General features: G+C 34.7%; 1 protein-coding gene across 4 annotated transcripts in view; it reads left to right on the top strand.

The window, feature by feature from the left end:
* Window positions 1-23897, top strand: part of NAALADL2 (N-acetylated alpha-linked acidic dipeptidase like 2) — a 1146579-nt gene that overhangs the window by 238308 nt on the left and 884374 nt on the right. For 3 of the 4 annotated variants that reach the window (XR_005217472.1, XM_037840432.1, XM_037840429.1), the window contains exon 2: window positions 15959-16460. Coding sequence is in view for 3 of the 4 variants with exons in the window: in XM_037840432.1 (XP_037696360.1) it covers window positions 15959-16460 (502 nt within the window). In the remaining variant the exon portion in view is untranslated. Of the gene's footprint in view, window positions 1-15958; window positions 16461-23897 lie in introns of those variants that run through there. The other variant, XM_037840444.1, reaches the window with a different exon arrangement.

Here is a 23897-nt window from a genome sequence, read left to right as displayed (position 1 = left end):
GTATAATTATAAATGATTATAAAATTATCAAGTCAAGTGTATACACTTTGAGTTCTAAGCAACACAACTGTGGTAAAGGACATCAGTGTTTAGTGCAAATCTATCTGTTGTATCTATCTGTCTCTGGAGTTATCCTGCTTTACTGTAATAATGACCTTGATGCTAGCTTCTCCTTGCTCTATTGCATCACTTTGTAAAACACAACTCTCATGATATTCTTATCCAGGGAGAATCTACAACAATCACCTTTTATATATCCAGGTCCCTTCCTGTTCCATCTTCCTAACCTTATTTCCTGTTAGCTCATAGTATGTACCTTTATTTCCATTAAGACAGGCTGCTTCATGGACTCCTACATGGCAGATTCTCATTCCCAGCTTCCTGCTTGAGCTGTCTTCCTTATTTCTTTAGGTGATCGCTCCATTATTTAAGCCCTATCCATTTTTTCAACAAACATCTTTGGTTCCCCTTGAAGCCCTACTTAATGTCATTGTTCCTGAATTCTTATTTTATATTCCATAGTTTACTTCTTGATTAGTATTTAATTGTATATATAATTTAATTTTATCTTTGCTGATAGATGATAATTTATTTGGGCAAGTTCTGATATATTTTTTGCTTTTTCATAGCTCCAGGCCAGTCCTGTACATATATTCCTATTGCTTAATAAACTTTAAGGATGACAGTGACTGGCAACCATTTGTGGAATGCTTACACTTTCTTAAGAGCTATGTTAAGTGCTTTAAATTTAACCATTGAAGTTTCATAGTGACCCTGTACTTCCAGTCATTCTCTCCATGTGTCTATACCTATATATAAATAACAGATAAAACAGGCTTGGAAACAGAATCTTAGAAAGATTAATTTCCTGGCCTAAAGTCACTCAGTCATTAAGTGACAGTTCTGGTATCCATACCCATTTCTGTTTTTCACCCACTGCATAGTATTTACTATGGTATGCTATAAAATTTTTACCATGTCCTAGCAATAAGACATAATTAATCCATGTATTACAGGGGCTTTAAACTGACCTCCTGGCTTTAACTGGAATGGAAGACTGTTTTTGGTTATTAGAATATGCATTTTGGATATGTGGTTAGTTATTTCTATCCTATTTCGTCCATAAAGTACATTCCACAATCTAATTTGAGTATCATAAAATTAGATCTAGTCCAATAAAATCTGAATTCAACTTTATCAAAATATATTTTACTTTAGCTTCAGATCATGTCTTAGATATGAAAAGTGAAACTTGATGAACAATATCAATGTTACAACAATTTTGATTTTGCTTTGAGAGGAAGTCAGAGAGGGAGACGCACTTTGTTTTTCAGAGAAATGTAACCCCTAATTTTATTGCATTAAGTAATCAAACTTGGTTTAGTCCCCCTTCCACCTCTATTTTTAAAGAATAAATAAAAATATTTTCTTTTCTTTGGAACAATTTGTTCATCCTTTAGAAGCCATTTAATTAAATTATTACCTGCTGGAGCACCATCTGTTTTATCCTAGAAATAAGAAGCATAGCCTTCTTTTTACATAGGCTTGGTAAATATGTAGAAGGTGCCAAAAAGCAATAAATATCATCAGCAGATGGACTGAGGCACTTCAATCTCTACACAGTCAGTCTTGATTATTCTCCGCATAGCTAAATAGATTTTTCTGGATAGATTCCTTTCAAAATGTACTATGTTCTGGGAGGGTGTTGGATTCATCTTCTTCCCCAAATCTCTTCACATTTCCCCCCTCCAGATACACGACTTGTTTTATTTTTAACTCTGTGTTTTTGTTTTTAACTCTGTTATGCTCACATAAGAGACATCAGTTCTGAGAGGTATGCAAGTAACAACTTTACACTATGTCTAGGGGACTTGAACTCGGTAAGTTCTAGGTTGGATATTCCAGGGACCACCTCTCCAGAGCCTGCTTCCTTCTTCCTTTTGCTCCTGCACTCTCTCATTCCTCTGGGTGCAATCTGCACATCTGACACACTTGCACAAATGCCTTTGATTTTGTCCCTTCCTTTCAGGCTCTGTGTCCTGTTCAGGAATACAAGAAATTCAAGTACCCATGGTGCAAATTTATCTGTGGTTTTCCCTCCCTGCATCTGCAATATTCAGGTTTTGGGGTGGTTGGGTGTGTATACTTGTGAAAGCGATTCATTTAATTAGTATTCACCGATTTTTATTTATTTTGATCATTTTTCATTAACCATATAGTATTGATAAATAGTACTTAAAATACACATTTATGAAATTACCCCTTTGATTTTCATCGCTCCCCCCCAACCCCTAATCTGTTTTTACTTATGAATAAAAGTGACTTGCCCTGGGACTCATAACTGGTAACTTGGGATCCAGAATTTAAATCCAGCTCTTTTGATTTCCAATAGTTTATAATTTTAAAACAATAGCAGTTAAAAAGGATTTGACAGTTTATCAATTGTCTTCCATTACAATATTTAACTTTATTCTTCAGTTACCCTTTAGAAGTACATAGAATAGTTACTATCCTCTTTTGAAGGCTGACTGAGCTGACCTAATTCCTACAAGTCACATTGCTGGTAAATTGGTAATTGTCTCACCCTGAATTCTATAATCTTTTCCAGATGCCATAGCTATTCAGAGCCTGTTATTTATTAAGCAGCTATGAGGTGCCAGCCACTATGCTAGGCTGCAAAGATAAAAGATAACTAAGATTAAGTGCATTCAAGAATCTGAACTTGAGTGAAAATCAGAGGAAGAGCATGTGCGAAGCATACCTGGAAGAAAAGACATGAAAGCAGGGAGCAGAGGAAAGGACAAAAACGGAAGGTTAGGCCAAGTCATGAACAGTATTATTTGCCTTGGAAAGGAGTCTAGGCAAAATCCTGTTAGTGCAGAATGAATTCTCTCATTGGGTTTTCAACAGTCAAGTGACACTATCAGATTTGAGTTTTAGAAAAAAATGGCTTTAGTTGTGTTCTGGTTATTTATTGCTGAGTAATAAAACACCCCAAAATGCAATGGCTTAGAACAACAACCATTTTATTATGTCTCATTGATCAGGAATATGCACAGGTCTCTGCTGGCCTATTCTTTTGTTCCACACGGTATTTGACTGCTTGTCACTCAGTTGTATTCAGCTAGTGGCTGATCTCATCCCAAGGACCACAACAGCTTCTCGCACATGTTTGACACCTTGGTTTTGATGGCTGGAAGGTTGGGCTCAGCTGGACACCTTTCCTTCATATGTCTCTGGGTATGTCTACATGGTCTCTCCAACAAGGCCATTGGACTTCTTGCTGCTCAGGGCTCCCAAAATGCCTTCATCTGTAAAAGTCACTCATTCCTTCATTGCAGTGCTCTGAAGACACTTTAGAAAATAAATATTGCATTGTCATTCCATCTGTTTCTTTAAGAGCATGTCACATTTAAGCTAAATGATTGCTCTTAAGGTATATTTGTATTCCAGAATGTGTGTAGATATAAATGTGAAGGGATTATTGCATTATTCAGGAGTTTGCAAAATTAGAGATTAGTCCAAGAAACATTTACATTCATAAAAATTATTATAAAAATATGGGAAACTAAAAAAATGAATAATATCCAATTCTTGGAGACAGTACCAAAGGGGAAAAGCCTGTTGAAAACACAAAATTACAAGCATAGGCAGCCATGTGGGTAGATCTGAAGTGTGTTTGGGGAAGACACATGTGATGCCTGAATTTGGAGGCTACATCAATGTGTGAATATGTATTTTTATTGTCTGAGGAGGCTACCTAGGGGTAGAGATGGTAGGAAAAGGTCATGCTAAATTTTTTTTTTAGGGCTTGATTGCAGGAGTGATGTTCTTCTGTGGCTATATGTGTGTGGGGAGGGATTCAAAATATGGCTTCACGACATCATTTTCTGACATTGTAGCAGAACAGCTAAGAACAGGGTCTCAGGAATCACATTGCCTGGGTTCAAATTCTGTGCAATTAGGTGCAAATTACTTCAACTCACATGCACTTCAGTTTCCTTCCTGTAAAGTGAGGATGGTAATAGTAGTAACTTCATATTTTTTTGAGGATAAAATGAATTAATATAAGTAGAAGGCACATAATCCTACATAATAATGTATGTATATGTGTGTGTATGTGTTTTCCTACTTGTACTATCCTCTCTAACACAATTAAACTAGGTAATGTCATCTGCACTCTACAACTTGTGTTGCAATACATGTTCTTACTTTGATTTTCTACTTCCTTAAAGATTATGCTCCTATTCATGAAGAAAGCATAATATTTCTACTATTTTTTATTTAATTATCCTGTCTGATACCCTTTCTTTTTTACATTTGAGTTCTCAAGTGTTTTAAATTACTCAGGGGACAATCATAGGCCCCAATCCTTTACTGGTTTAAAAAAAAAAAAAAGGAAAAAAGAAAAAGGGCAATTTTGTTTCTAAGACATGTAATTGAGATTTGCAAATTCTATTTGGGGGTTATTATATAGGTTATAGTTATCAAGGGTGATTGGAGCAAAAAGACTCATCAGTCACAATAGCTGATGGGAGTCTGTGTAGAAGTCCTGGAGCGAAGGGACTTGAGCTCTCCATACAGCATGGCAGAGAGCACAATTTCAATGCAGCAGATTAAGCATGAGTTGAATTTTATTATTACTTTGAATCTGTATTTGGTGCATTTAGAATGGTTGCTGTAAAACATAATACTTGGTTTGGTCATTATTTCAAATAAAAAGATCTGGCTCATTTTTGTTCAAGATATATCACTATCAATATATAGAAAAGAATGCAATGAACTCTTTATGGGCAGTTATTACCATCAACAGTGAAATAAGTAAAATGGAATGGAAAACATGAAATAATAGGATAGGCAGAAAAGAGGTAAAATAAAAAAATAGGGAATTCATAATGGGAAGAAAGGAAATAAATGGGAAAGAACTAAAATTCATATTGGTAAAGCAATGATAAAATTGAAGTGTTAGGTGAATTTAATAATTTTGCAGGTATTAATATAACAAACCACTTTTCAATGATGCCAAATTATATAAAAGTTCTGCTAAATGTTTTACATTTAATGTCTTTGTGAATATTGTATTTTCCTACCCTTTGCCTGGCATTTACTTTCATATCAGATTACTTTTATGTGCCATTGAAGGTCTTTCATTTTCTATAATATTTTCATTCACAAATAAAATATAAATGATGTAACCAATGCCCAGTATAGTTTTTAGTTGATTTTTTAATTTTTACTTTACTTAAAACTATTCATACGCATGTATGTAAATTTGTAGTAAAAATTAACTTTTCAATGTTGAACTGTTGTTCAAATGTAATATATTGCTATAGAATTTCTCATTCTGTTTCTTCTTATTCAAAACAACATTTTTTTGTTGACAAAGCTAAAAGCTATTAGTATCATCATACTTATAGAAAGTTCATGTATAGGAAGGACTTTAATTTGATATTATTTAAAATAACAATTTATTTAAGCACCTCTTGTAAGATAAGTGTCCATTTTTTATCAGTGGGAGGCCAAGAAGAAAATCCTGTTAAAATGTATCACTTTTTAGCTCTAGATTTATGTGTATTTGTGGATGTGCCATTTTAGAAGTAACAATAATTAGCAAACTTTGGGGCAATTTGCTTTTGTCTTTTATGTTGCTTGAGATAATTCTTGAAAAGCAGTTCATTTTTCATTCTGTCATTAATTGTCAATTGGAAGTAAAGTTTTGTATTTTCTTAGTATAGACTAAACTGTATAATACTTGGTTGTCTTACCATTTATTACCATGTATTCCTACTACTTAGGAAAACAACATTTCACTTACACTAATTTTCAGCCCTAAGATTAACTGAGTTAATATATTGCAACCAAAATGATCTTTGTCTTATGAGTACCCCATGCAGTTTGTCTAAAAAGAATTCCTATCATTAGAGTATTTTGGATTAACTCATCAGATTTGATTTTCTTTACCTTGTAGCCTAACAGTTTAAAAGCTGAATCCTCAATTTTTTACAGCTGGATTTTACTCTTGGATCTTTAAATAAAGAATTGATTTTCAGAATTTACCTAATATAGATTTGACAATGTTTTAAGTTTGTCAAATATTCATATGATGAATATTTTCTTGTTAACTGAATTTAAAATGAACGTAAACGTACCATACGGATGTAGTTTCTCCTGGCTGCTTGAGAGCTTCCTCCTTTTTTATCAGTTACCTGCAGTATCATGATGTGGTAATTCTTTTTCCTAAAAATGTCCTAAAAGAACAAGGATGAAAAGAGCCATTTCAGACAAAGGAAAGCACAGATTCTGGGTGCAGTGGATTCCTGCTCTGGGTTATTTTACCCTTGGGCTTATAACAATGTTTCTGGTGATGATTTAAGAAAAATATACCAATCTGAATTTTACAATAAAGCACTTTGTTTGTAGAAACCTGTTGATACTCTTTGAAGAGTAAAGGCACTTAAAAAGTAAGCAAATAAAGTACCTTTGAAATGTGAAAAATAGTGTGCTTACTGGCCTCATGTAGATAAAAGCTTCATCTGTCTGTTCCTGGAAATCCAAAAGCCATAGTCAGAAAGCAGCAATTTAAGATCATTCACGCTGGCTGAAAGAGAAAAAAATGCAGTGTCTCTGTCAAGTTAAGGGGCTTCTCCTGGCAGACAGCCCTCAAAGAGCCAAGTGGTGATTCTATTGACATGTTAACTCTCGACACCCTTGAAGCCCTCTAATGCCAGTGTAAAGCATGCATGGTAGGGAGTAGGACAGGACAGACCATAAGGCTTTAATAGCTGAAAACAGGTCAGCAGCAGGTTGAATGTCAACTGTAGCTTTCAAGTTATAAACTGAGTTGCGATGCCCTTTGTCCCTCAGCATCAGAAGAAAAAGAGGATTTTGAAAGTGTTATTAAGAGGCCATAAAGTAGAGGTTATGGTCTTTTCCTGAGAGTACTGTGCTGGGAAGATACTCTGCCTTATTCAAAACCACAAAACCACATACATGTTTCATATATGCCAGGGAGAGCAAACCACAGAGATATTCTCAGCCTCCAGAGATTTAAGATCAAGACAGGATTATTAAGATTAAATGGCCAGTGAGACTCCTATGCTTGTAGTCAAATTGGTGGCATAACTAGGATAAATCAACAAGTAAGATCTTGAATTTGACATCATGCCTAATGTGGTGGACTTTTAGAGAGCCTGGATGTTGTCCATTTAAGAGAGGGTTTTGAAATTTGACAGGCCGGGTTTGGTATCCAAGCTCTTCCACTTAGTAGCAATGAAAGCTTGTGGAAATGACTTAAACTCTGATTCCTCATCTGTAAAATGGGGACAATGATAGTACTTAACATATAGGATTGTTTGATTAAATGATATAATGCTTATAAAGCCCTAATTTTATAATAAGTCTTGGCTCATTTTAAGGGTTCAATAAATCATCTATCAACATAATATTTTGGATAATATAATATGGGGAAATTACTTGACAAAAGTTACTTATTTGTATCAAAAGCAAAGTATAAAAGATGAAACTTCCCAACATTGAAATCTGCAACTGCAAAAAGAGATAACTTAAAAAAATAAATATAATTAAAAACAAAACCCTTCAGCTAAGTCTGACAGCCTTGTGCATTAATGGGTGTTGACACCTGAGAAGACCCTGTAAATACCCTTCTTTGCCTTGACTACAGTGAAATTTGGAGCGACATTAAGACAGTTACAGTGGCTCCTTTAGCAACTTGACTATAAATGGAAATGATGACTAGGTGAAAATGGCCATTCTAGAATCGGTGAAATCAGACCAGAAAAGGAGCACACAGCAGGGTTTACACATTTTTAGAAAAAGAGAGTTTTATGGTGTCCTGAGACTCAAGCTCACTCGATGGGTATTTAAACGGCAGTAAGTGTTCAAATTACCTGTTAGGAAATCCATAGCATGTACTCCATATTGTTTTAGTTCATTTTAATTAATTCCTCTGTTTGCTGAATCCTAAATTGAATTATATCATTCTGAAATTGAAAAGCCTTACCAGAAATGCACGAACTCAGTTGGACCCAACTAACCAACCAGTTCAGACGCATTACAAAAACTGCAGTCACATGCAGGTATGCAAGGAAAGGCTGCCCCATTCTGGGAACTGGCAGGTGGCCATGCATATGCAAGTGATCTGAAACAGATTTCCTTAAACCGGCTGAATTTTATCAAATAAATTTTTCTGCAAATGGCTTTCACTACAGTTTGCAATTTATAGCTCATTAATTTGGCATTTGGTAAGTATACCTTTTACATGTTATTTAGTGTTCAGTGTAACTCAGGCCTCATAGTTAAGTTTTAGTTTTATACTTTCCACTTGATTGCCTACTCTGCCTATGTTCAGTGTATTTCAAATGCATTTAAGAGTGAGCTGTGACTAAATGTGTTTTTTTTTCCTGAAAATAAAGCACAGATAGTATTTTTCCCTTACTTTATATACACTATTTATTCAATTAGTGAAGCATGAACAACAAATAATTATTGTCATTTCTTTTATGCAGTTGACATACACAATTACAATTAAATACGGAATTCTGAATGCATTTACAGACAGTATAGCAATTGCCAAGGCCATTTCACAAAACCACAGATGGAAAAAAAATCTCATTATGCTGAAAAATTAAGCCGGGGAACAGAGTCTTCTGAATTACTGCTTTTATAGTTTTATCTTTTGCCCTACTCTTACGTTAAGACCATTAAAGCTTTCAACAACAAAAATTTATTCCACAAACATGGATTTCATTTGTGCAAACTGGGTTCATACTGAAAAATTTATGTCACATGTTTTAAGCCTATAAGGAATATTCTTAAACTTAGATTTACAAAATCCTCTGGGCACTCATACAGAGAACTGGTACAGCACCGAAAGTAATACTGCATGAAGGTGCATAATGAATGCCTTTTGATGATGCACTCACACTTCTAAGAAATGCCTTTGCCTCAAATCAATCCACTCAAACCAGCAAATGATTTGATATTCAGAGCTTCAGGAAACACTGTATGAATATTTTTCTCAATGTACAATAAAGATTCAAACATAGAGCTGTCATAAGAATTTGTGATTCTGCTTTATGTGTTAAAATTAACCAGCTAGAGCCATTTATTTATTTTACTTGTAAAATAACTTATGCAAGTAAGAAAGCCTTTAGATATGTTCCTAATTCTAAGAAGATCTTCACAGTCTTCTATACTGTTTGAGTTATTAAAATAATATTCACACCATAGTCAGATCAAGGCAACCATCTATGACCAACATGAGTTTCTACAACAACATATATAACTCATATTCATGGTCTAAGGATTACTAATCACTAGTTTCTGGAACTATTAAACTGAACTCTTTGCCATTATAGAAGAGCCCTCTGTTGTTCTCTTTGTAAATAGACTAAAAAAGAAACTCAATTCTAATGACAAGATATAGAGTAGATGGATATAAGCCAAATATAATAATAACTTGTATATGAATATTAGCTAAATTTCTATCTGTCTAAACCATAGTTGATGATTAACAGAATGCTTCCCATTCTGAAAAGCCCTTGGGTCCACCCCACCCCACAATTTCTCATTATCTTCAGGTTCTTGTTATTGAAACTTGAGAGCTCTGGTCATAGTTTAATTTAATTGAGGCTGTATCTTAAAACTGTAAGCTCCAAATGTTTGCATTTTCTTAGAATCTATGTAATTTCTGTGGCGAGTGACCCACTGTTAGTGGATAACTTATAATGTGCTTGACCTTGTTCTAAGCAGGTTAAAATATTTTATCTTATTTACTCCTCAATATAGCTCTAATATATCCAGTGATATTATTATTACTATTATACCAAAATGGAACTTAAGCATAAAATAATTGGCATACTCTTTGTTGCTCAGATGTGGCCCTCTCTCACTCTAACTAAGCCAACTTGGCGGGTGATCTCGCTGCCCTCTCCACTACGTGGGACCTGACTCCCAGGGATGTAAATCTCCCTGGCAACGCAGGATATGACTCCCAGGGATGCATCTGAACTCGGCATCGGGATTGAGAACATCTTCTTGACAAAAAGGGGGATGCGAAATGAAATGAAGTAAAGTTTCAGTGGCTGAGAGATTTCAAATGGAGTCGAGAAGTCACTCTGGTGGACATTCTTATGCACTATATAGATAACACTTTCTAGATTTTAATATATTGGAATAGTTAGAAGCAAATACCTGAATCTACCAAACTCCAACCCAGTAGCCTTATTTTTTTTTTAAATTAAATTCAGTTTTATTGAAATATATTCACATACTATACAGTCATCCATGGTGTACAATCAACTGTTCACAGTATGATCATATAGTTATGCATTCATCACCACAATCTGTTTCTGAACATTTTCCTTACATCAAAAAGAGTCAGAATAAGAATAAAAAATAAAAATAAAAAAGAACACCCAAACCATCCCCCCCATTCCACCCTATTTTTCATTTAGTTGTTGTCCCCATTTTTCTACTTTTCATCCATACAGTGGTTAAAGGGAGTGTGATCCACAGGTTTTCACAATCACGGTGTCACCCCTTGTAATCTACATTGTTATACAATTGTCTTCAGGAGTCCAGACTACTGGATTGGAGTTTGATAGTTTCAGGTATTTACTTCTAGCTATTCCAATACATAAAAAAATAAAAGTTGTTATCTATATGATGCATAAGAATGTCCACCAGAGTGACCTCTCGACTCCATTTGAAATCTCTCAGCCACTGAAACTATTTCGTCTCATTTTGCATCCCCCTTTTGGTCAACAAGATATTCTCAATTCCATGATGCTGACTACAGATTTATCCCCGGGAGTCATATCCTGCATTGCCAGGGAGATTTACACCCTTGGGAGTCGGGTCCCATGCAGCGGGGAGAGTAGCCTTGACTCTTGAAGATGATTGTATAACAATGTAGCTTACAAGGGTGACAGTTTGATTGTGAAAAACCTGTGGATCGCACTCCCCTTTATCCAGTGTATGGATGGATGAGTAGAAAAATGGGGACAAAACCCAAATGAAAATAGGGTGGGATGGGGGGTGCTTTGGGTGTTCTTTTTTAATTGTTATTTTTTATTCTGATTCTGATTCTTTCTGGTGTATGGAAATGTTCAAAAATAGATTGGGGTGATGAATGCACAACTATAAGATGGTACTGTGAACAGTTGATTGTACACCATGGATGATTGTATGGTATGTGAATATATCTCAATAAAACTGAATTTAAAAAAAAATAATTGGCCTAAATGATGGAGCAGAAGTCAGATATGAACCAAGAAGTCTGACTACAGAGTTTACTAATTTAGAGATTTACAAGGTCATGAAATTTATGTAATATATTCCCTCATTGTGGTTGCTAAGCAAGAAAGTAATAGTGCTGTGAACATGTTTATAAGTGGCATTAGTAAAAAATATTTATTAAGCAAAAATTTTGTTTAACATGTACTTATCCTCTAAAATATTTGCCAACCACTGTGTTAGGTTACTACTGCAGTGGCCATAAATTATATTTTACATACTAAAATTTCAGCCTATTTGGGTATCTATCTTTTATCCCTATATACTTTACTTAATTTTAACCAGTAAAAATGTGTGAAAGAAATTGCATTCAGAAGTTTGACTATTTTTAAACTAATTGTATACTCAGTATGGATGCAAATTCATTTTTCATTGATCTAATCCTATCATAGTCTAGAAAAAGACCTTATAGTTCAACTTGTATATGCTTTATTTTCCTTATAGAACAGTGAGTGTATAGTATAAAAGATAAATGTTTTAGTAGATTGAATTTTAAAAAGACAATTAAGTCTTCAATATGGGCCTGTGTGGGAAAAGGATCACACCTAACAGAGAAAAGATATTTTGGTGCAAAACATATATTTAAAAATATGGAGAATATATTCTTTTCATAAAAATTGTTTTTCATAAAAAAAGACCAAGTGCATGATATAAATGCAAGGATGTTACAGATACTTCTGTTTGAAGAAATGTCACAAGTTTCTATGTCCTTGTCTATAACAAAGTGTGTCTCTTTTAGAGAAAGATTCATGTGGTGGATTACAAAATCTACCATATGTATTTTTTTTAATGATGAGCATGGGATAGAACTAAAGCAATATGACAATATAAATAGAAAGCATGTGAATCAGTAATAGAGAATATATGACATTTGAATGACATACTAATATGATCATATCTAAGACATACTGATTTTTATTGAAGATTTCTCTTGATAAGATTTTCATTTTATTTGGGAATTTGAAAGTTTTGGTAAATGTGATGTATCTTTGAGTCATCTCACAGGATATAGATATATTAAAGATAGCTACATTTTTGGGGGCACCCACAAAATAATTTTTTCTGATTCAAGATTGAATATGTTATTAAAGTTTATCTGATAGTGTATTACTCAGTTGCTTTGAGGTGTTCAGTTTATTTATACATATTTCAAAGTGAAACAAAGCAGCCAGGGCAGTGATTTATAGAATATTAAATCAAAACCCTTCAGCTAAGACTGATAGCCTTGTGCTTGTCTTTCTTTAATACAAGATGCTTTTTAAGGAATGAATTTCTAAAATGTAATACGTATAGGGAAATGGTTGATTTTGCCAAGTAAATGGTTAACATACCTCATTGTATATGTTTTTATCTACTAATTTCTTTGTAAATATTCCTGAAATACATTGGATTCTGTTACATCAAGTGGCTCCTTCTACATTTGACCCAGAGACTGCCTACTGGAAGATAGGATTTAGTGAAAGTTTATTAATGTGTATTGAGTGCAAAAATGGTGAATAGGGTGTCAGGCAAGTATCCTTCATAGTGAGGAGTAAATATCTGTATCTGCATTACATTCTAGCTGATGGCTCTGTCTGATGTTTGAAAAGCATAAAATTGCTGATGTACATGTGATGGAATGCCTATTGTCAGGCTAGAGATGAAAACTCAGCCTCATCATTACAGTTGGTTTTTAAATGATTTGTAGAGAAAGGATGTTGAATGTTTATATTAGAGGTCAGAATTGAGATTTAACATTTTTGTAGCAACTCTCATGTGCCAAGTCTTCCTTGAGCATAAACCATGCTCTACAATTCAATTTTTTAAAAGGCCTTTAGAGAGACTCTGGTTCATTAAAATGAGAGAAAAAAATCCAGAGAACTACATTGGGACAATGTCTGAGTAAATTAATCAATATTGCATGAGCTAAACAGTTAAAGAAGCAAATATCATAATATCATGTGAAGATAGCATCAATTTATTGATATTTAAACCAAAGAATAAAAAAAAATTGTCTTGTGCTAAGAAATTGCAGTTTATAATGTATATTAAAATAAATTGGATTACAGAGTATTTAACATTAATTTATTACAAACTTTGTATCTCATGTTTTTATAAAATCATTATGTCACTTTGGGGTGTTGGTACCCAAACAATACTTTCTCAGTCCTAATAGAGTTGTTTATTTTTGGACCTCAGTTTCCCCTTCTGTAATATGAGGGGTTTAGAATCATGAATTTTAGAGATTATTTATTCTACTACTTTGAGGTTTTCCCTGTCCTCTAGTATTTTCTCCTAACTATTTTCTTTAATCCAAGTGTGATTTAGATTCTTCTTCTATCAGTTAATCAGCAATCTTACAACCTATCTGAATAATTATTGCCAACTCTATATGTTACACCATCTCTCCTTGTCCTGAATTGATCAAGGATATGGAATTCAAATTCTGCATTTTCTTAAATCATTTTGGAAACCAGGCTAGGGGTGTGGGGAGTGAAGGATAAAGAAATGCTCTGCAGAATCGTTCCTGATGCAGTTTTTAATGCATAATGCTAAATGTATAACTGTGTGATAATAGCTATTGCATCACATGGTGATTTTTGTATTTTAGTCTTTACGTATAGACTAAATGTACATAAAAAAGATAATGTTTGTACATATGCATATGTTTATGTGAATATTACACAGCTTCCTTTGCTTTTCCACTCTGTCTTGCAGAATTATGTAATTTCTTTTGCATTATTTAATTCATTTTATTTCTAATTAAATACATGAAAGTTCTCCCTATTCTTATACCAGAAATGTCTCTTCTAACCCATATGGCATACCCAACTCTCAATGTGTGCTTTATATGCATTACCTCAATTAATCCTTATGACAACATTATGAGGTTTATATTACCATGCACATTTCACAGATGAAGACCCTTGATTGCAGAAAAATTAAATCACTTACAAGATCACCCTTTCTTAGCTTTTTCTCAGCATCTGTGGCTCATGTGTTCCATCCTCAGCCATATCACACCATTCTAAGTTTCTCAAATGGGCCACGAACCATGCATTCTCATTCTTTTCTGTGTTGTAGATGTTTCCACTGCTTGGCTGCTCTCCTCCCATACTTGGCTGCCCTAGTTAATTATTCCTCACTTGTTAAAACACCTCAGAGGTCACTTTCTTGGGGAAGCCTTTAATCACCCCGATTCCGTGTTCTTGGCACTTTGCATATTTTATTTGACTTAATTGTTTGTGTATTCATATCTCAGATTGGATTATACCCTACTTGGGAGATAGAGACCCATTTATCTTTGAAGAGAGACCCATTTATCTCTGTCTTCATTGCCAATCCCATCACCTGATGTGCAGTAGATACTCATCTTGTTGAGTAGACTCTAGGGAAGAATGAATCCAAAATTATAGGGTAACAAATGAGAATTCTAGACAGCATAGCAATTTTTGTTTGGCAAAATTAATATTTAATTATATTTAAACTTTCTTTAAAATTCAGAGCATTTTAATTATATGAGTCTCTGCTAGCAAAGAGTGGAGCTATATATACCCATTATTCTGTGCATCATGCTGCTCCCTTTCATGCAGTCTTTGTTTATATTTTTTTATTAGAGTTCAGTTGTCAACCACTAGCCCTAAGGCAATTGGCAATCAAACATCAATTGAGTACCTGTTATTTATCCACCATAGTGGGGCAAACAGAAAAATCATGAAACATAGTGTGGGACTTTAGAGTCCAGCTGGGGTGACAAGTCTAATACACAGAAAATTAACATAATCTGCTACCATAGTATACCAGTGTGTTACTGAATACAGCCTTAAGACCACTTTCATTAATTAGCCTGGTTATCCTAATACCACTCTGCAGGACACAACAAACTGCCATCCAAAACTATGTAGGGGAGAAAAACCTCCATCTGCCACTTCTGTAGTAAGGTTATGAAACAAACTCTCCTCTCCTGGCAAAAGGCTTCCCTCTTTGGATTTATGCCATCCCAGATTTTTATTTAAAGTTCACTGAGCCAGGCCAATTCATGTCACTAATTCTTTGCAACATCTTGGTCCTCTGTGATAACCTTAAAATTTTCCAATCCTGCTGATAACTTATGACTATGGAATATACCATATTTTGCTTCTTTTATATCTATGGTGTTTGTACTTCATTAAGTTCTCATCTTATGAATTTGTCTTTTCAAAATTAACTCTGGCAATGTAAATCATCCTAGGCTCTGTGTTTTTTTTGTTGTTGTTGTTGTTTTTTTCCCCCCCATTAACTTATCAAATTCAGCTTTGTTGCCTCTGCCCCTAACAATTTTTAAAGTGATTTTGCTAATGTGTAAGCATTTAAAAGTTTTCCTTTATAATAATTTATTTTTCAAGGCTATGCATTTGTAACTTTTTAAAAATTCTTCTGAGATTCAGAGGGTAATAATATCATAACTTTTCAACCAAGTACCTTCTTTTATTTTTGCCTTTTTTTCATATAGTAAAATCAACAACAAAAAAATAGAATTAAATAATTAAGATATGATTTTCTGTGGGGAGGATGCTTTTTCTCTGATTATAATCACAAATGTGATTTACTGTTTCCCTTTTACCTTAGAGGATTTTTTTAAATTTGTTTGTTTTAAGAAAATATACTTCTTTTATTTTCACAGGTAAAAAGATGGCTTATCAGAAGGTCAGTGCAGATCAAAGAGCTCCAGGAAACTCACAGTACTTAGACAATGATGACCTTCAAGCCACTGCACTTGACCTAGAATGGGACATGGAGAAGGAACTGGAGGAGCCTGTTTTTGACCAGTTCCAGGGAGATGGTGCTGAGAATCAGAACCTGGGTCATCCAGAGACTGAAGACCTCAATCTTGATTCCATTCAGCCAGCAACTTCACCCAAAGGAAGGTTCCAGCGACTTCAAGAAGAGTCTGACTATGTTACCCCTTATACAAGATCTGTACCAAAGAGCAACCGCTGCAACTTTTGCCGCCTTTTGAAAGTACTCTTCCCAGCCACCATTTTATTTATTTTTGGTATTTTGATAGGCTACTATGCACATAAAAATTGCCCCTCACATGCTACATCTTCAGGAACAGGTGATCCTCAGTTCTATCAAGAGATTCTCAAGACAATACAAGCAGAAGATATTAAGAAGTCTTTCAGGTAGGTGTAGAATAAATGGACTTTTTTGGGGGGAGGAATGCCTTTCCTGGGATAGCTGTCTCATAGGCGGCATCCCACTCATGACTTTGCAAGCTGAGAAACCTGTCTTGCCAGCACACCAAGAATATATACTTCTCATCGAGGGAGTACATATTTTCAGATTTATTGGACTGCAATACACATTCTTGATGCCATTTTCCTAATTGATAATAAAACCCATAATTATTATGGAGACTCAAGAATTGAACCCTGCAGCCAATGCATTTTCTCCCTATTGGGAAGCCCAGGTGGACCAAAATGGGATATAAAGATTGCTGGATATATGCAGAATAAAAACTAGGGCTTTAGCCAAATTATTGAAATTTTTAATGGCATCAGAAGAAAATGAGCCTGCTTTATGGGCTGAAGCAACTCTCTCCTATCTCAGGAGCTAAGATGCACAATGGTAGTATTTGGTATCCTGTGTCCATGAGCTTTCTAATTAACACATTTCTGTTTAAACATATTGGGTTCCACACATCAGACAGTTTTAAAAATGCATCACTCTCTTTAGGGGAACTTTGCTTATGACCTCTCTAACCAGTATGTGTTGATTTTTAAGTTACACTGTAAGAAGTATTCTTTATTAGGCCTTGATTCTGAGTTCTTAGGAAAAGCTCCACTGACATCCTATATTGACACTAGTGGTAACTTGAAAATTTTGTTGTTGTTTGTTATATTTTTGGCGTATATGTTGGTTTTTAAAAGTTTTCCTACTTTATATATTTAGTGAAATGAGGTACTGGGAGGTGAAGGCTAATAGGAATCTCATTATTAGCTGTCCTATGTATCTTTCATATTTATAGATAAAGGACAGTCTTTTATCATATATGTGTATATGAGATCTGTGTGTCTATGGAGTAGATGGGGTACTACTTCTCCAGGATACTCTTCCTGGCTAGACGGGTTTCTTACAGCTGAGATATTTGTAGGTATGCATTTATTTCTAGGGATCTTTCCAGGAGAATATTCACACTGAAGATGCATGGTTTTAGTCCATCCATATACTGAAATATCCTATATGCTGGTGTTGGTGATTTCCTAAAGATCATGCCTACCTGAGTGACTGATGTTTCCTACACCCTTCTATGTCTGCTTTTCACTGTTGCATAAGCATCTCTGGAACATGTAATATAATATAACATAATACTTTCCATGCTGTTTTCCCATGTAAAATTCTTTATATTGAATTAACTGGAAAGATTTGCCAGTGCCTTATAACGAATGATTGATGTTTCAGTCAGGATCTAACCAGGGGAACAGAAAACACCCTGAATATTTAAAGCAGAAAGAAATTAATGTAGGGAATGATTCCTTTTGTGATGAATAGCTAAGAAGCCAAGCAGTGGACACTGAGGCAGCCTGGAGATTAGTAACAAAACAAAGCCATTACCAAACCTAGTCTGCAGAGACAAAGGGAGTTGGGATAACTGGAATGTGGAACTGTTTGCAGATATGAATTGCTGAGGAGATGTAACCGCAGCCAGAGACACTATGGAAGAAAGAAAGAAGATAAGAAATACCCTACTTTTCCCTTCCTTCTGCCCCCCAGTGTTCTACCAGTGCCTCCCATTGGCTGAATCCAGGGTGGGAAGGCTGCAGACTCAGAGATGGAAAAACTCATCCTGAAGGGATCAACTACCTGCAGTTCAGGGTGGCCTAGGAGAAGGGCAAGGTTATCTATTGTAAATAGATCTAACTACACAGGGATGCTATTAAAAAGGAGGGAAGAAAGCAGGAAGGCAGGAAGGAAAGCAGGCAGGAAGGAAGGAAAAAGGAAGGAAGGAAGGGAGGGAGGGAGAGAAAAAAAAAAACAGAACTTTATAAAACTATGTTTACTTTAACTTTGTTGTGGATGATCATTATATTACAAAAATGTCTTCTAGAAGAGGATCCATGGGATTAATTTCTTCTTAATATTAAGAATAATCTTTTTTTTTTCTCAGTAACTGGTTAGTTTTAATACATGGGTGTAGTAAGTCTTATAGCCTAGCTTGCTCCCTTTTTCACTTTGACTATTAGAAAGTTTAGAGTCAAATTTATGTTGAAATTGTATGGAACTTTATGGCATGAATTTTGTTTGTTAATTAAGTTACATGTTTATTTTCTCTGCCTAAATTCCTGTGGCCTTCTTTGCCTTACTTATTTAAAATTTTTTACAGCATTGTATAGATCTCTTTGAAATGAGACAGCAGGTTCTAAAATTTTAAATGTATAATTAAATTAAAATCCTTGTTATTTCCCTCAAAATGGAAGTGTCAGGAGGGTAAGGTTTACATTCCCCTCTTAAACTCCAAAATCAATAAGATCAGATATATTTAACTAGCTACAGTTATACTCCCAGGTAGTATTTGGTGGTTGGAAAAAGGTTCACAATTATGCTCCATTTAATTTCCACAGATTTTTACTTATTGAAGTGAAAATTTTCTTTTAAAAATAGTATGTTTTAGTACAATATGTTTACAGTAACTTTCTCTGAATAACTTCTCCTTCAAAGACAACTTTTCCCCCAGTAGTCATGCTAATGACTGCGTTATTATCAGTTCTGTGTTCAGTAAAACTTCCTAGCCTTGACTCTGTACATTAAAGATTCTTATTGCTCCTTTTTATCAATTTATGATCAATTTGGGCCCAATATTTGGTTGTCATCTCTCTTCTCGATTGGTTCTCCATACCTGTCCATACCCTAAGGTATGTCAGTTCTTGCCAATTGTACAAAATAAAGAAGATTCTTCTTGTAATAGAGTAGACTGCAAACTCCATGAGGGATTGGACCAAACTTGCTTTGCTCGTCATTAGACCCCATCACTGGCAGACATTTTGTACATATTTTTTAGGAAAGTAATGAATACATAAAAAACAGATCTGCATTTAATTGATCAATTTTATTTTGTATTTCGAAACTAATCTTTCTTACCATTTAAAAGTTTCATGTTGTATTTAGCAGACTACTCTTAATTGCTCAGAGGATACTTCAATGTTCTGATTTGAAATTAATGGCAGCTCATATCAAAACTAGATACTGTTAAATATGTTCAAATGTCACTATTGCTTCTCAGTTCCAGCAGAGGCTTGGAGACACTTGAAGCTACATTTTTAATTGAGACCAGCATGCAGAACTAGAAAAAAAATGGCTTAAGATGGGTTTTGCCACCTTGAAGATGGCCACCCATTTCTAGCCTATAAAAGGTTGGAGATGCAGAGGAATGGGTGAGTGGAGAAAGAAGATTTTCTTTAACAGAGCTTCTAGTGTGTTGTAAGTTCCAGTCTCTTCTCAAGGATGAAGGTAGCTGGGGTGCCTGCCCTTGTCTCTCAAGCCTAGTGAACTTAAACTGAAGTACTGGAAGAACTTATTATCTATCTCACTTAGAGTGTCTGACTCCCACCTGAGAAATCCAAGAGATTAGGAGCGGGACTGGCTAGTTGCTGGTAGAGTTGCAAAAGAGGTGGTTGTAATGGGTGGCCTAGGACAAAAAGTGTGTTTTTATGGACACCATATGGGCCATGAGAGAGAGCGAGCACATGCATGTGCAAGTGAGCACTGATCATAGATCAATTCCAATAGAGCTTGCTGGATGGCTAAGTAGGCCTTACCGGAAAGAAGCTTATGCTGTGGCCTGATACCCTGGGGACTGAAGAAGGAATAAGCCTGGAGCTGGAGGAGAGTGCGTTACCAATGTCAAAGGAAGGTGAGAAGTCCCCAATAATGGGATGGATGGGTCTCCCAAGAACCCACAAAGCAAGTGTAAGAGAAAAATTCAGCTGGAAACTCCTGCTAGAGTCAGAGAGTACTACGAGAGTGCCCATCAAATGAGAGGTATTTTGTTCCACTTTTACTTGTTCTCACATGTATTCTTTCAGTCCTAGAGGTTTTAGAAGCTTTGAGAGAGAAGGTAGAAAAACATAAAGCAGAGAAGAAGCTGAGTCCTCTGCCTTTCCTGACTGCAAAGCTCTGAATCTAAAGCTGGACAAAATAGGGAAGAAATCAAAGTTCCGTCTGTTATATGGTAGTGAACCTTCTAATTACTCACTGGAGGAACTCATGTCATATAGCAGTGGTGATGAGAATGGCCTGAGGTTTTAACAAGGAACAGGGAAAGAGCAAGCCCCAGTAAATAAGCATAAATGGACAGTAGAAGTAAAAACATATATGTGTGTGTATATATATATATATATATATATATATATATATATATATATATATATTCTTTATGATTGTATTCCCTGAGTCATGTATGTTCAATGTAGAGTTTACATGTATTATTTTTAGGCATAATATTTTAGAAAAGAACATAATTGAACAATGTGTTGATTCATAGAGAATCATTCGTGGACATTTTGGCAGCATATCTCAGTTTAAGAATTGCTTTATTTAATAATAAAGCTCACATAAAGTGGTTACTTAAGCCAAGTACTTGGTATCATGTTGACCAAATAAAAGAAAATCCCTCAGAAGTTTAGTTATATTTGATGGTGTTTGTAGGCACAACCAAAATTTACATATGGTATCAAGTCCATGCTGATATAGGTATATAAAAATTCTATTTCTAATCAGATTCTCTTGGTTACTATTGCCTATACAAAAATGTATTCACTCACTCTTTTAAGTTGCTTGTTGAATTCTTCCATGTATCTTCGTGTGTATTGGTAAATAGGATATATTCACATCATAGGGAAATTACATCAGATTCAAAGTGAATAAAAGTTGCTTTAATATATGCTCTTAGGGATTTGGAAAAAACCATGATTAGATAATGCAAGTTTATTGTAAGAATCAAAACAGGAAGCTGGGCTCATACACTAGTCTCTGAATAGGAAGTATTCATTGATTGGGCCTTATTATTGATACCAGATCTGGATTCAGAGACCTCAGTAGCCAAAGTTCTCTGATTTTAAGTGAATGATGAACTACCAAAGAGACCTAACTCTCCTTCCATCTGTAGTTGATTTTGGCATGTTTTCTTGTTTTTCTCCCAATACCAACTGCTATACACCCCAGTATATTATAACTCAATCCCTATTCCCCAGGCTGAAATAGGATTATTATCATTTTAGGGTACAGAGGTGTCTATAATCCTGTGTCAAGTGCTTATCCCTGGTCTAATTAGCTGTGGCAGTCAGGATGCTGGTGATCTTGTATTAAACATGTTTACCTAGGACCACATATGGAGCTCTTTAACTTAGAAGTTCTGGAATTGACAGGTACAATGTCTTATTTCTAGTTTATAATAAAGTCATCTACCCTTTATTACATATTTTTTGAATGAATGACAAACATCTATATACATATATATACATATTAAAGACCATAAGCACAATGCTGTACAAAGTACATTGTAAACATCAAAATAAGTTAGCAAATATAATTTTGTAATATTAAAATATTTGAAGTGGATGAACCACTGAGATTAAATATATTTTTGAATGCATATGTTTGAATGTGTGGGGCCACACTTCCATGGAAATAATCTAATCAAAAGTGTCACCTACAGTTGGGTGAGTCACGTCTTCATGGAAACAGTCTAATCCAAATATCACACAAGATTGGATTAAAAGATCATGGCTTTGTGGGGCACATAATATATCCAGACTGGCACAGGTATTATCTGCTTTAGAATTTTTTTATACCTAAAAGTATAAATAGAAGTATGTTTCAATCAATAAATATAGACTTAAATCATTACTTTAAAATACTGCTTGGTATTCTATTATATGGATACCATACAATTTATTTAACCTGTTCCCTATAGATGAACATTGAAGTTGTCTCTATAGACATCCTTGTGCATAAATCTTTTTGTGCTTATTTAATTATTCAGATCCAATAAATTCCTGGAAGCAAACCATAGCTTCAAGGAGTTTGGATTTGTTTTGCATTTTGCTTTGTGATACCAGATTGCCTTGCAGAACCACCAGCCTTCCAAGATCTCATTATAACTCATTTATTTTATTAGGCAAAAAACAATATGGGCACTCTTTTCATATGTAAACTGACCATTCGCATTTCTTTTTGTGTGTATGAACAACATTTTAAAAACATTTATCCATGACTGTTCTTAGGTGCTTTCCCATAGCTTTTGCAATTTCAGAAACTAAAATATTGTAATAATGAAATAGCTAATCGTGTTACGTATGGTACCCCATCTTTCTGGATTTTATTTAGAAGTAGACATATTTTAAACAAATACAATGAAATGAACAATAAAATAAAGTCTCTGGAGATAGATCAATTTTTAAATGTCAGTATTATTTGGACAAGGATAATGTTTCTCAACATTATCTGGCTTGGTATGGGAATTAAGCATGAGTTTATTATGCTGTGATCTTTCTAAACATAAGTAAAACACCTTTTTTTTTTTTTTCTTAACTGGTGATTACCTCTTCAAAAAATTTAGGACATGTTATAAATCATCTTCTATAATACCTTGATTAATGAGACCTTGTCTGGAAACCCAGCTAAACATTCAATGTTGTTTCAAAAATAGATATATTTTAATAATTACTCATTTGACACTATAAATTTAAATGGACTCACAAATCTAGTTTGTTTTTTCTTCTTCTGAAATATACTTTAAAGACCTCTGTTTTCCCCTCCTCCTTCTTCTTTTTCTTCTTCTCTTTTTTCCTGTTCTTCTTCTCTTTCACCTCCTTTTGGTAACTAAATAGTATATTTAGTTATCACGTGTATAATTTGATTGGTACACTTTGTAGTAACAACAAAACCTCACCACTGGCACTATTTGCAATTAAACCAAAGGAATGGCAAATTTGCGGCATACAAACTGACACTTCCTGTTTTGTGCTCCTTCTGTGACTGATAGTCATTGCTCTTTTTCACTGTGCCCATACTTCGCCTCAGATTCTTCTCAACGCAATACTCTTAGTAGTCATTATTAATTAATTGGAAGTTTACAAGAGAGTATTTGCCATAATTGTGCTATGTTATTCTTATGTTGGGTTGTAGCATAAAAATTAGGATCATTTAAGTTATAGGGATGAAATTTTCCCTTCTGTAAAAGGAGTGTCTATTCTTTAATAGGCCAATCAGCTGCAGCAAGAACCCCAGACTCATGGCCACCCCATAATGCCAGACACTTGGTTTTTTAGTTGTTAAAATGTTATTGTTTTTCCTGTGTACCCAGAGTATCTTAATTCCTTTCATCCCTTCCTTTCTATACTACCTTCCATGTTTACTTCCTTTTATCCATGACCTACCATACTCCCTTAACTAAGGAATGTATGGTTGATCTTGCTTCTTGTTGAGGATTGCTGACAACTACACATTTCTCAGAGTCGTAAATGGGGGAGGCAGAGTAGTTCTTGCCTGAAGATAATTTGGCTGTGGAGTTCACAGAGACCCAGGGACTTCTTTATGGTTACTGGAGCACAAGAGAGGCT

The sequence above is a fragment of the Choloepus didactylus genome, chromosome 1 (genome assembly GCF_015220235.1).
Source record: "Choloepus didactylus isolate mChoDid1 chromosome 1, mChoDid1.pri, whole genome shotgun sequence".
In the NCBI taxonomy this organism is placed as follows: Eukaryota; Metazoa; Chordata; class Mammalia; order Pilosa; family Megalonychidae; genus Choloepus; species Choloepus didactylus.
The sequence above is the reverse complement of the archived record's forward strand: the minus strand, read 5'-3'. Positions and strand labels throughout refer to the sequence as shown.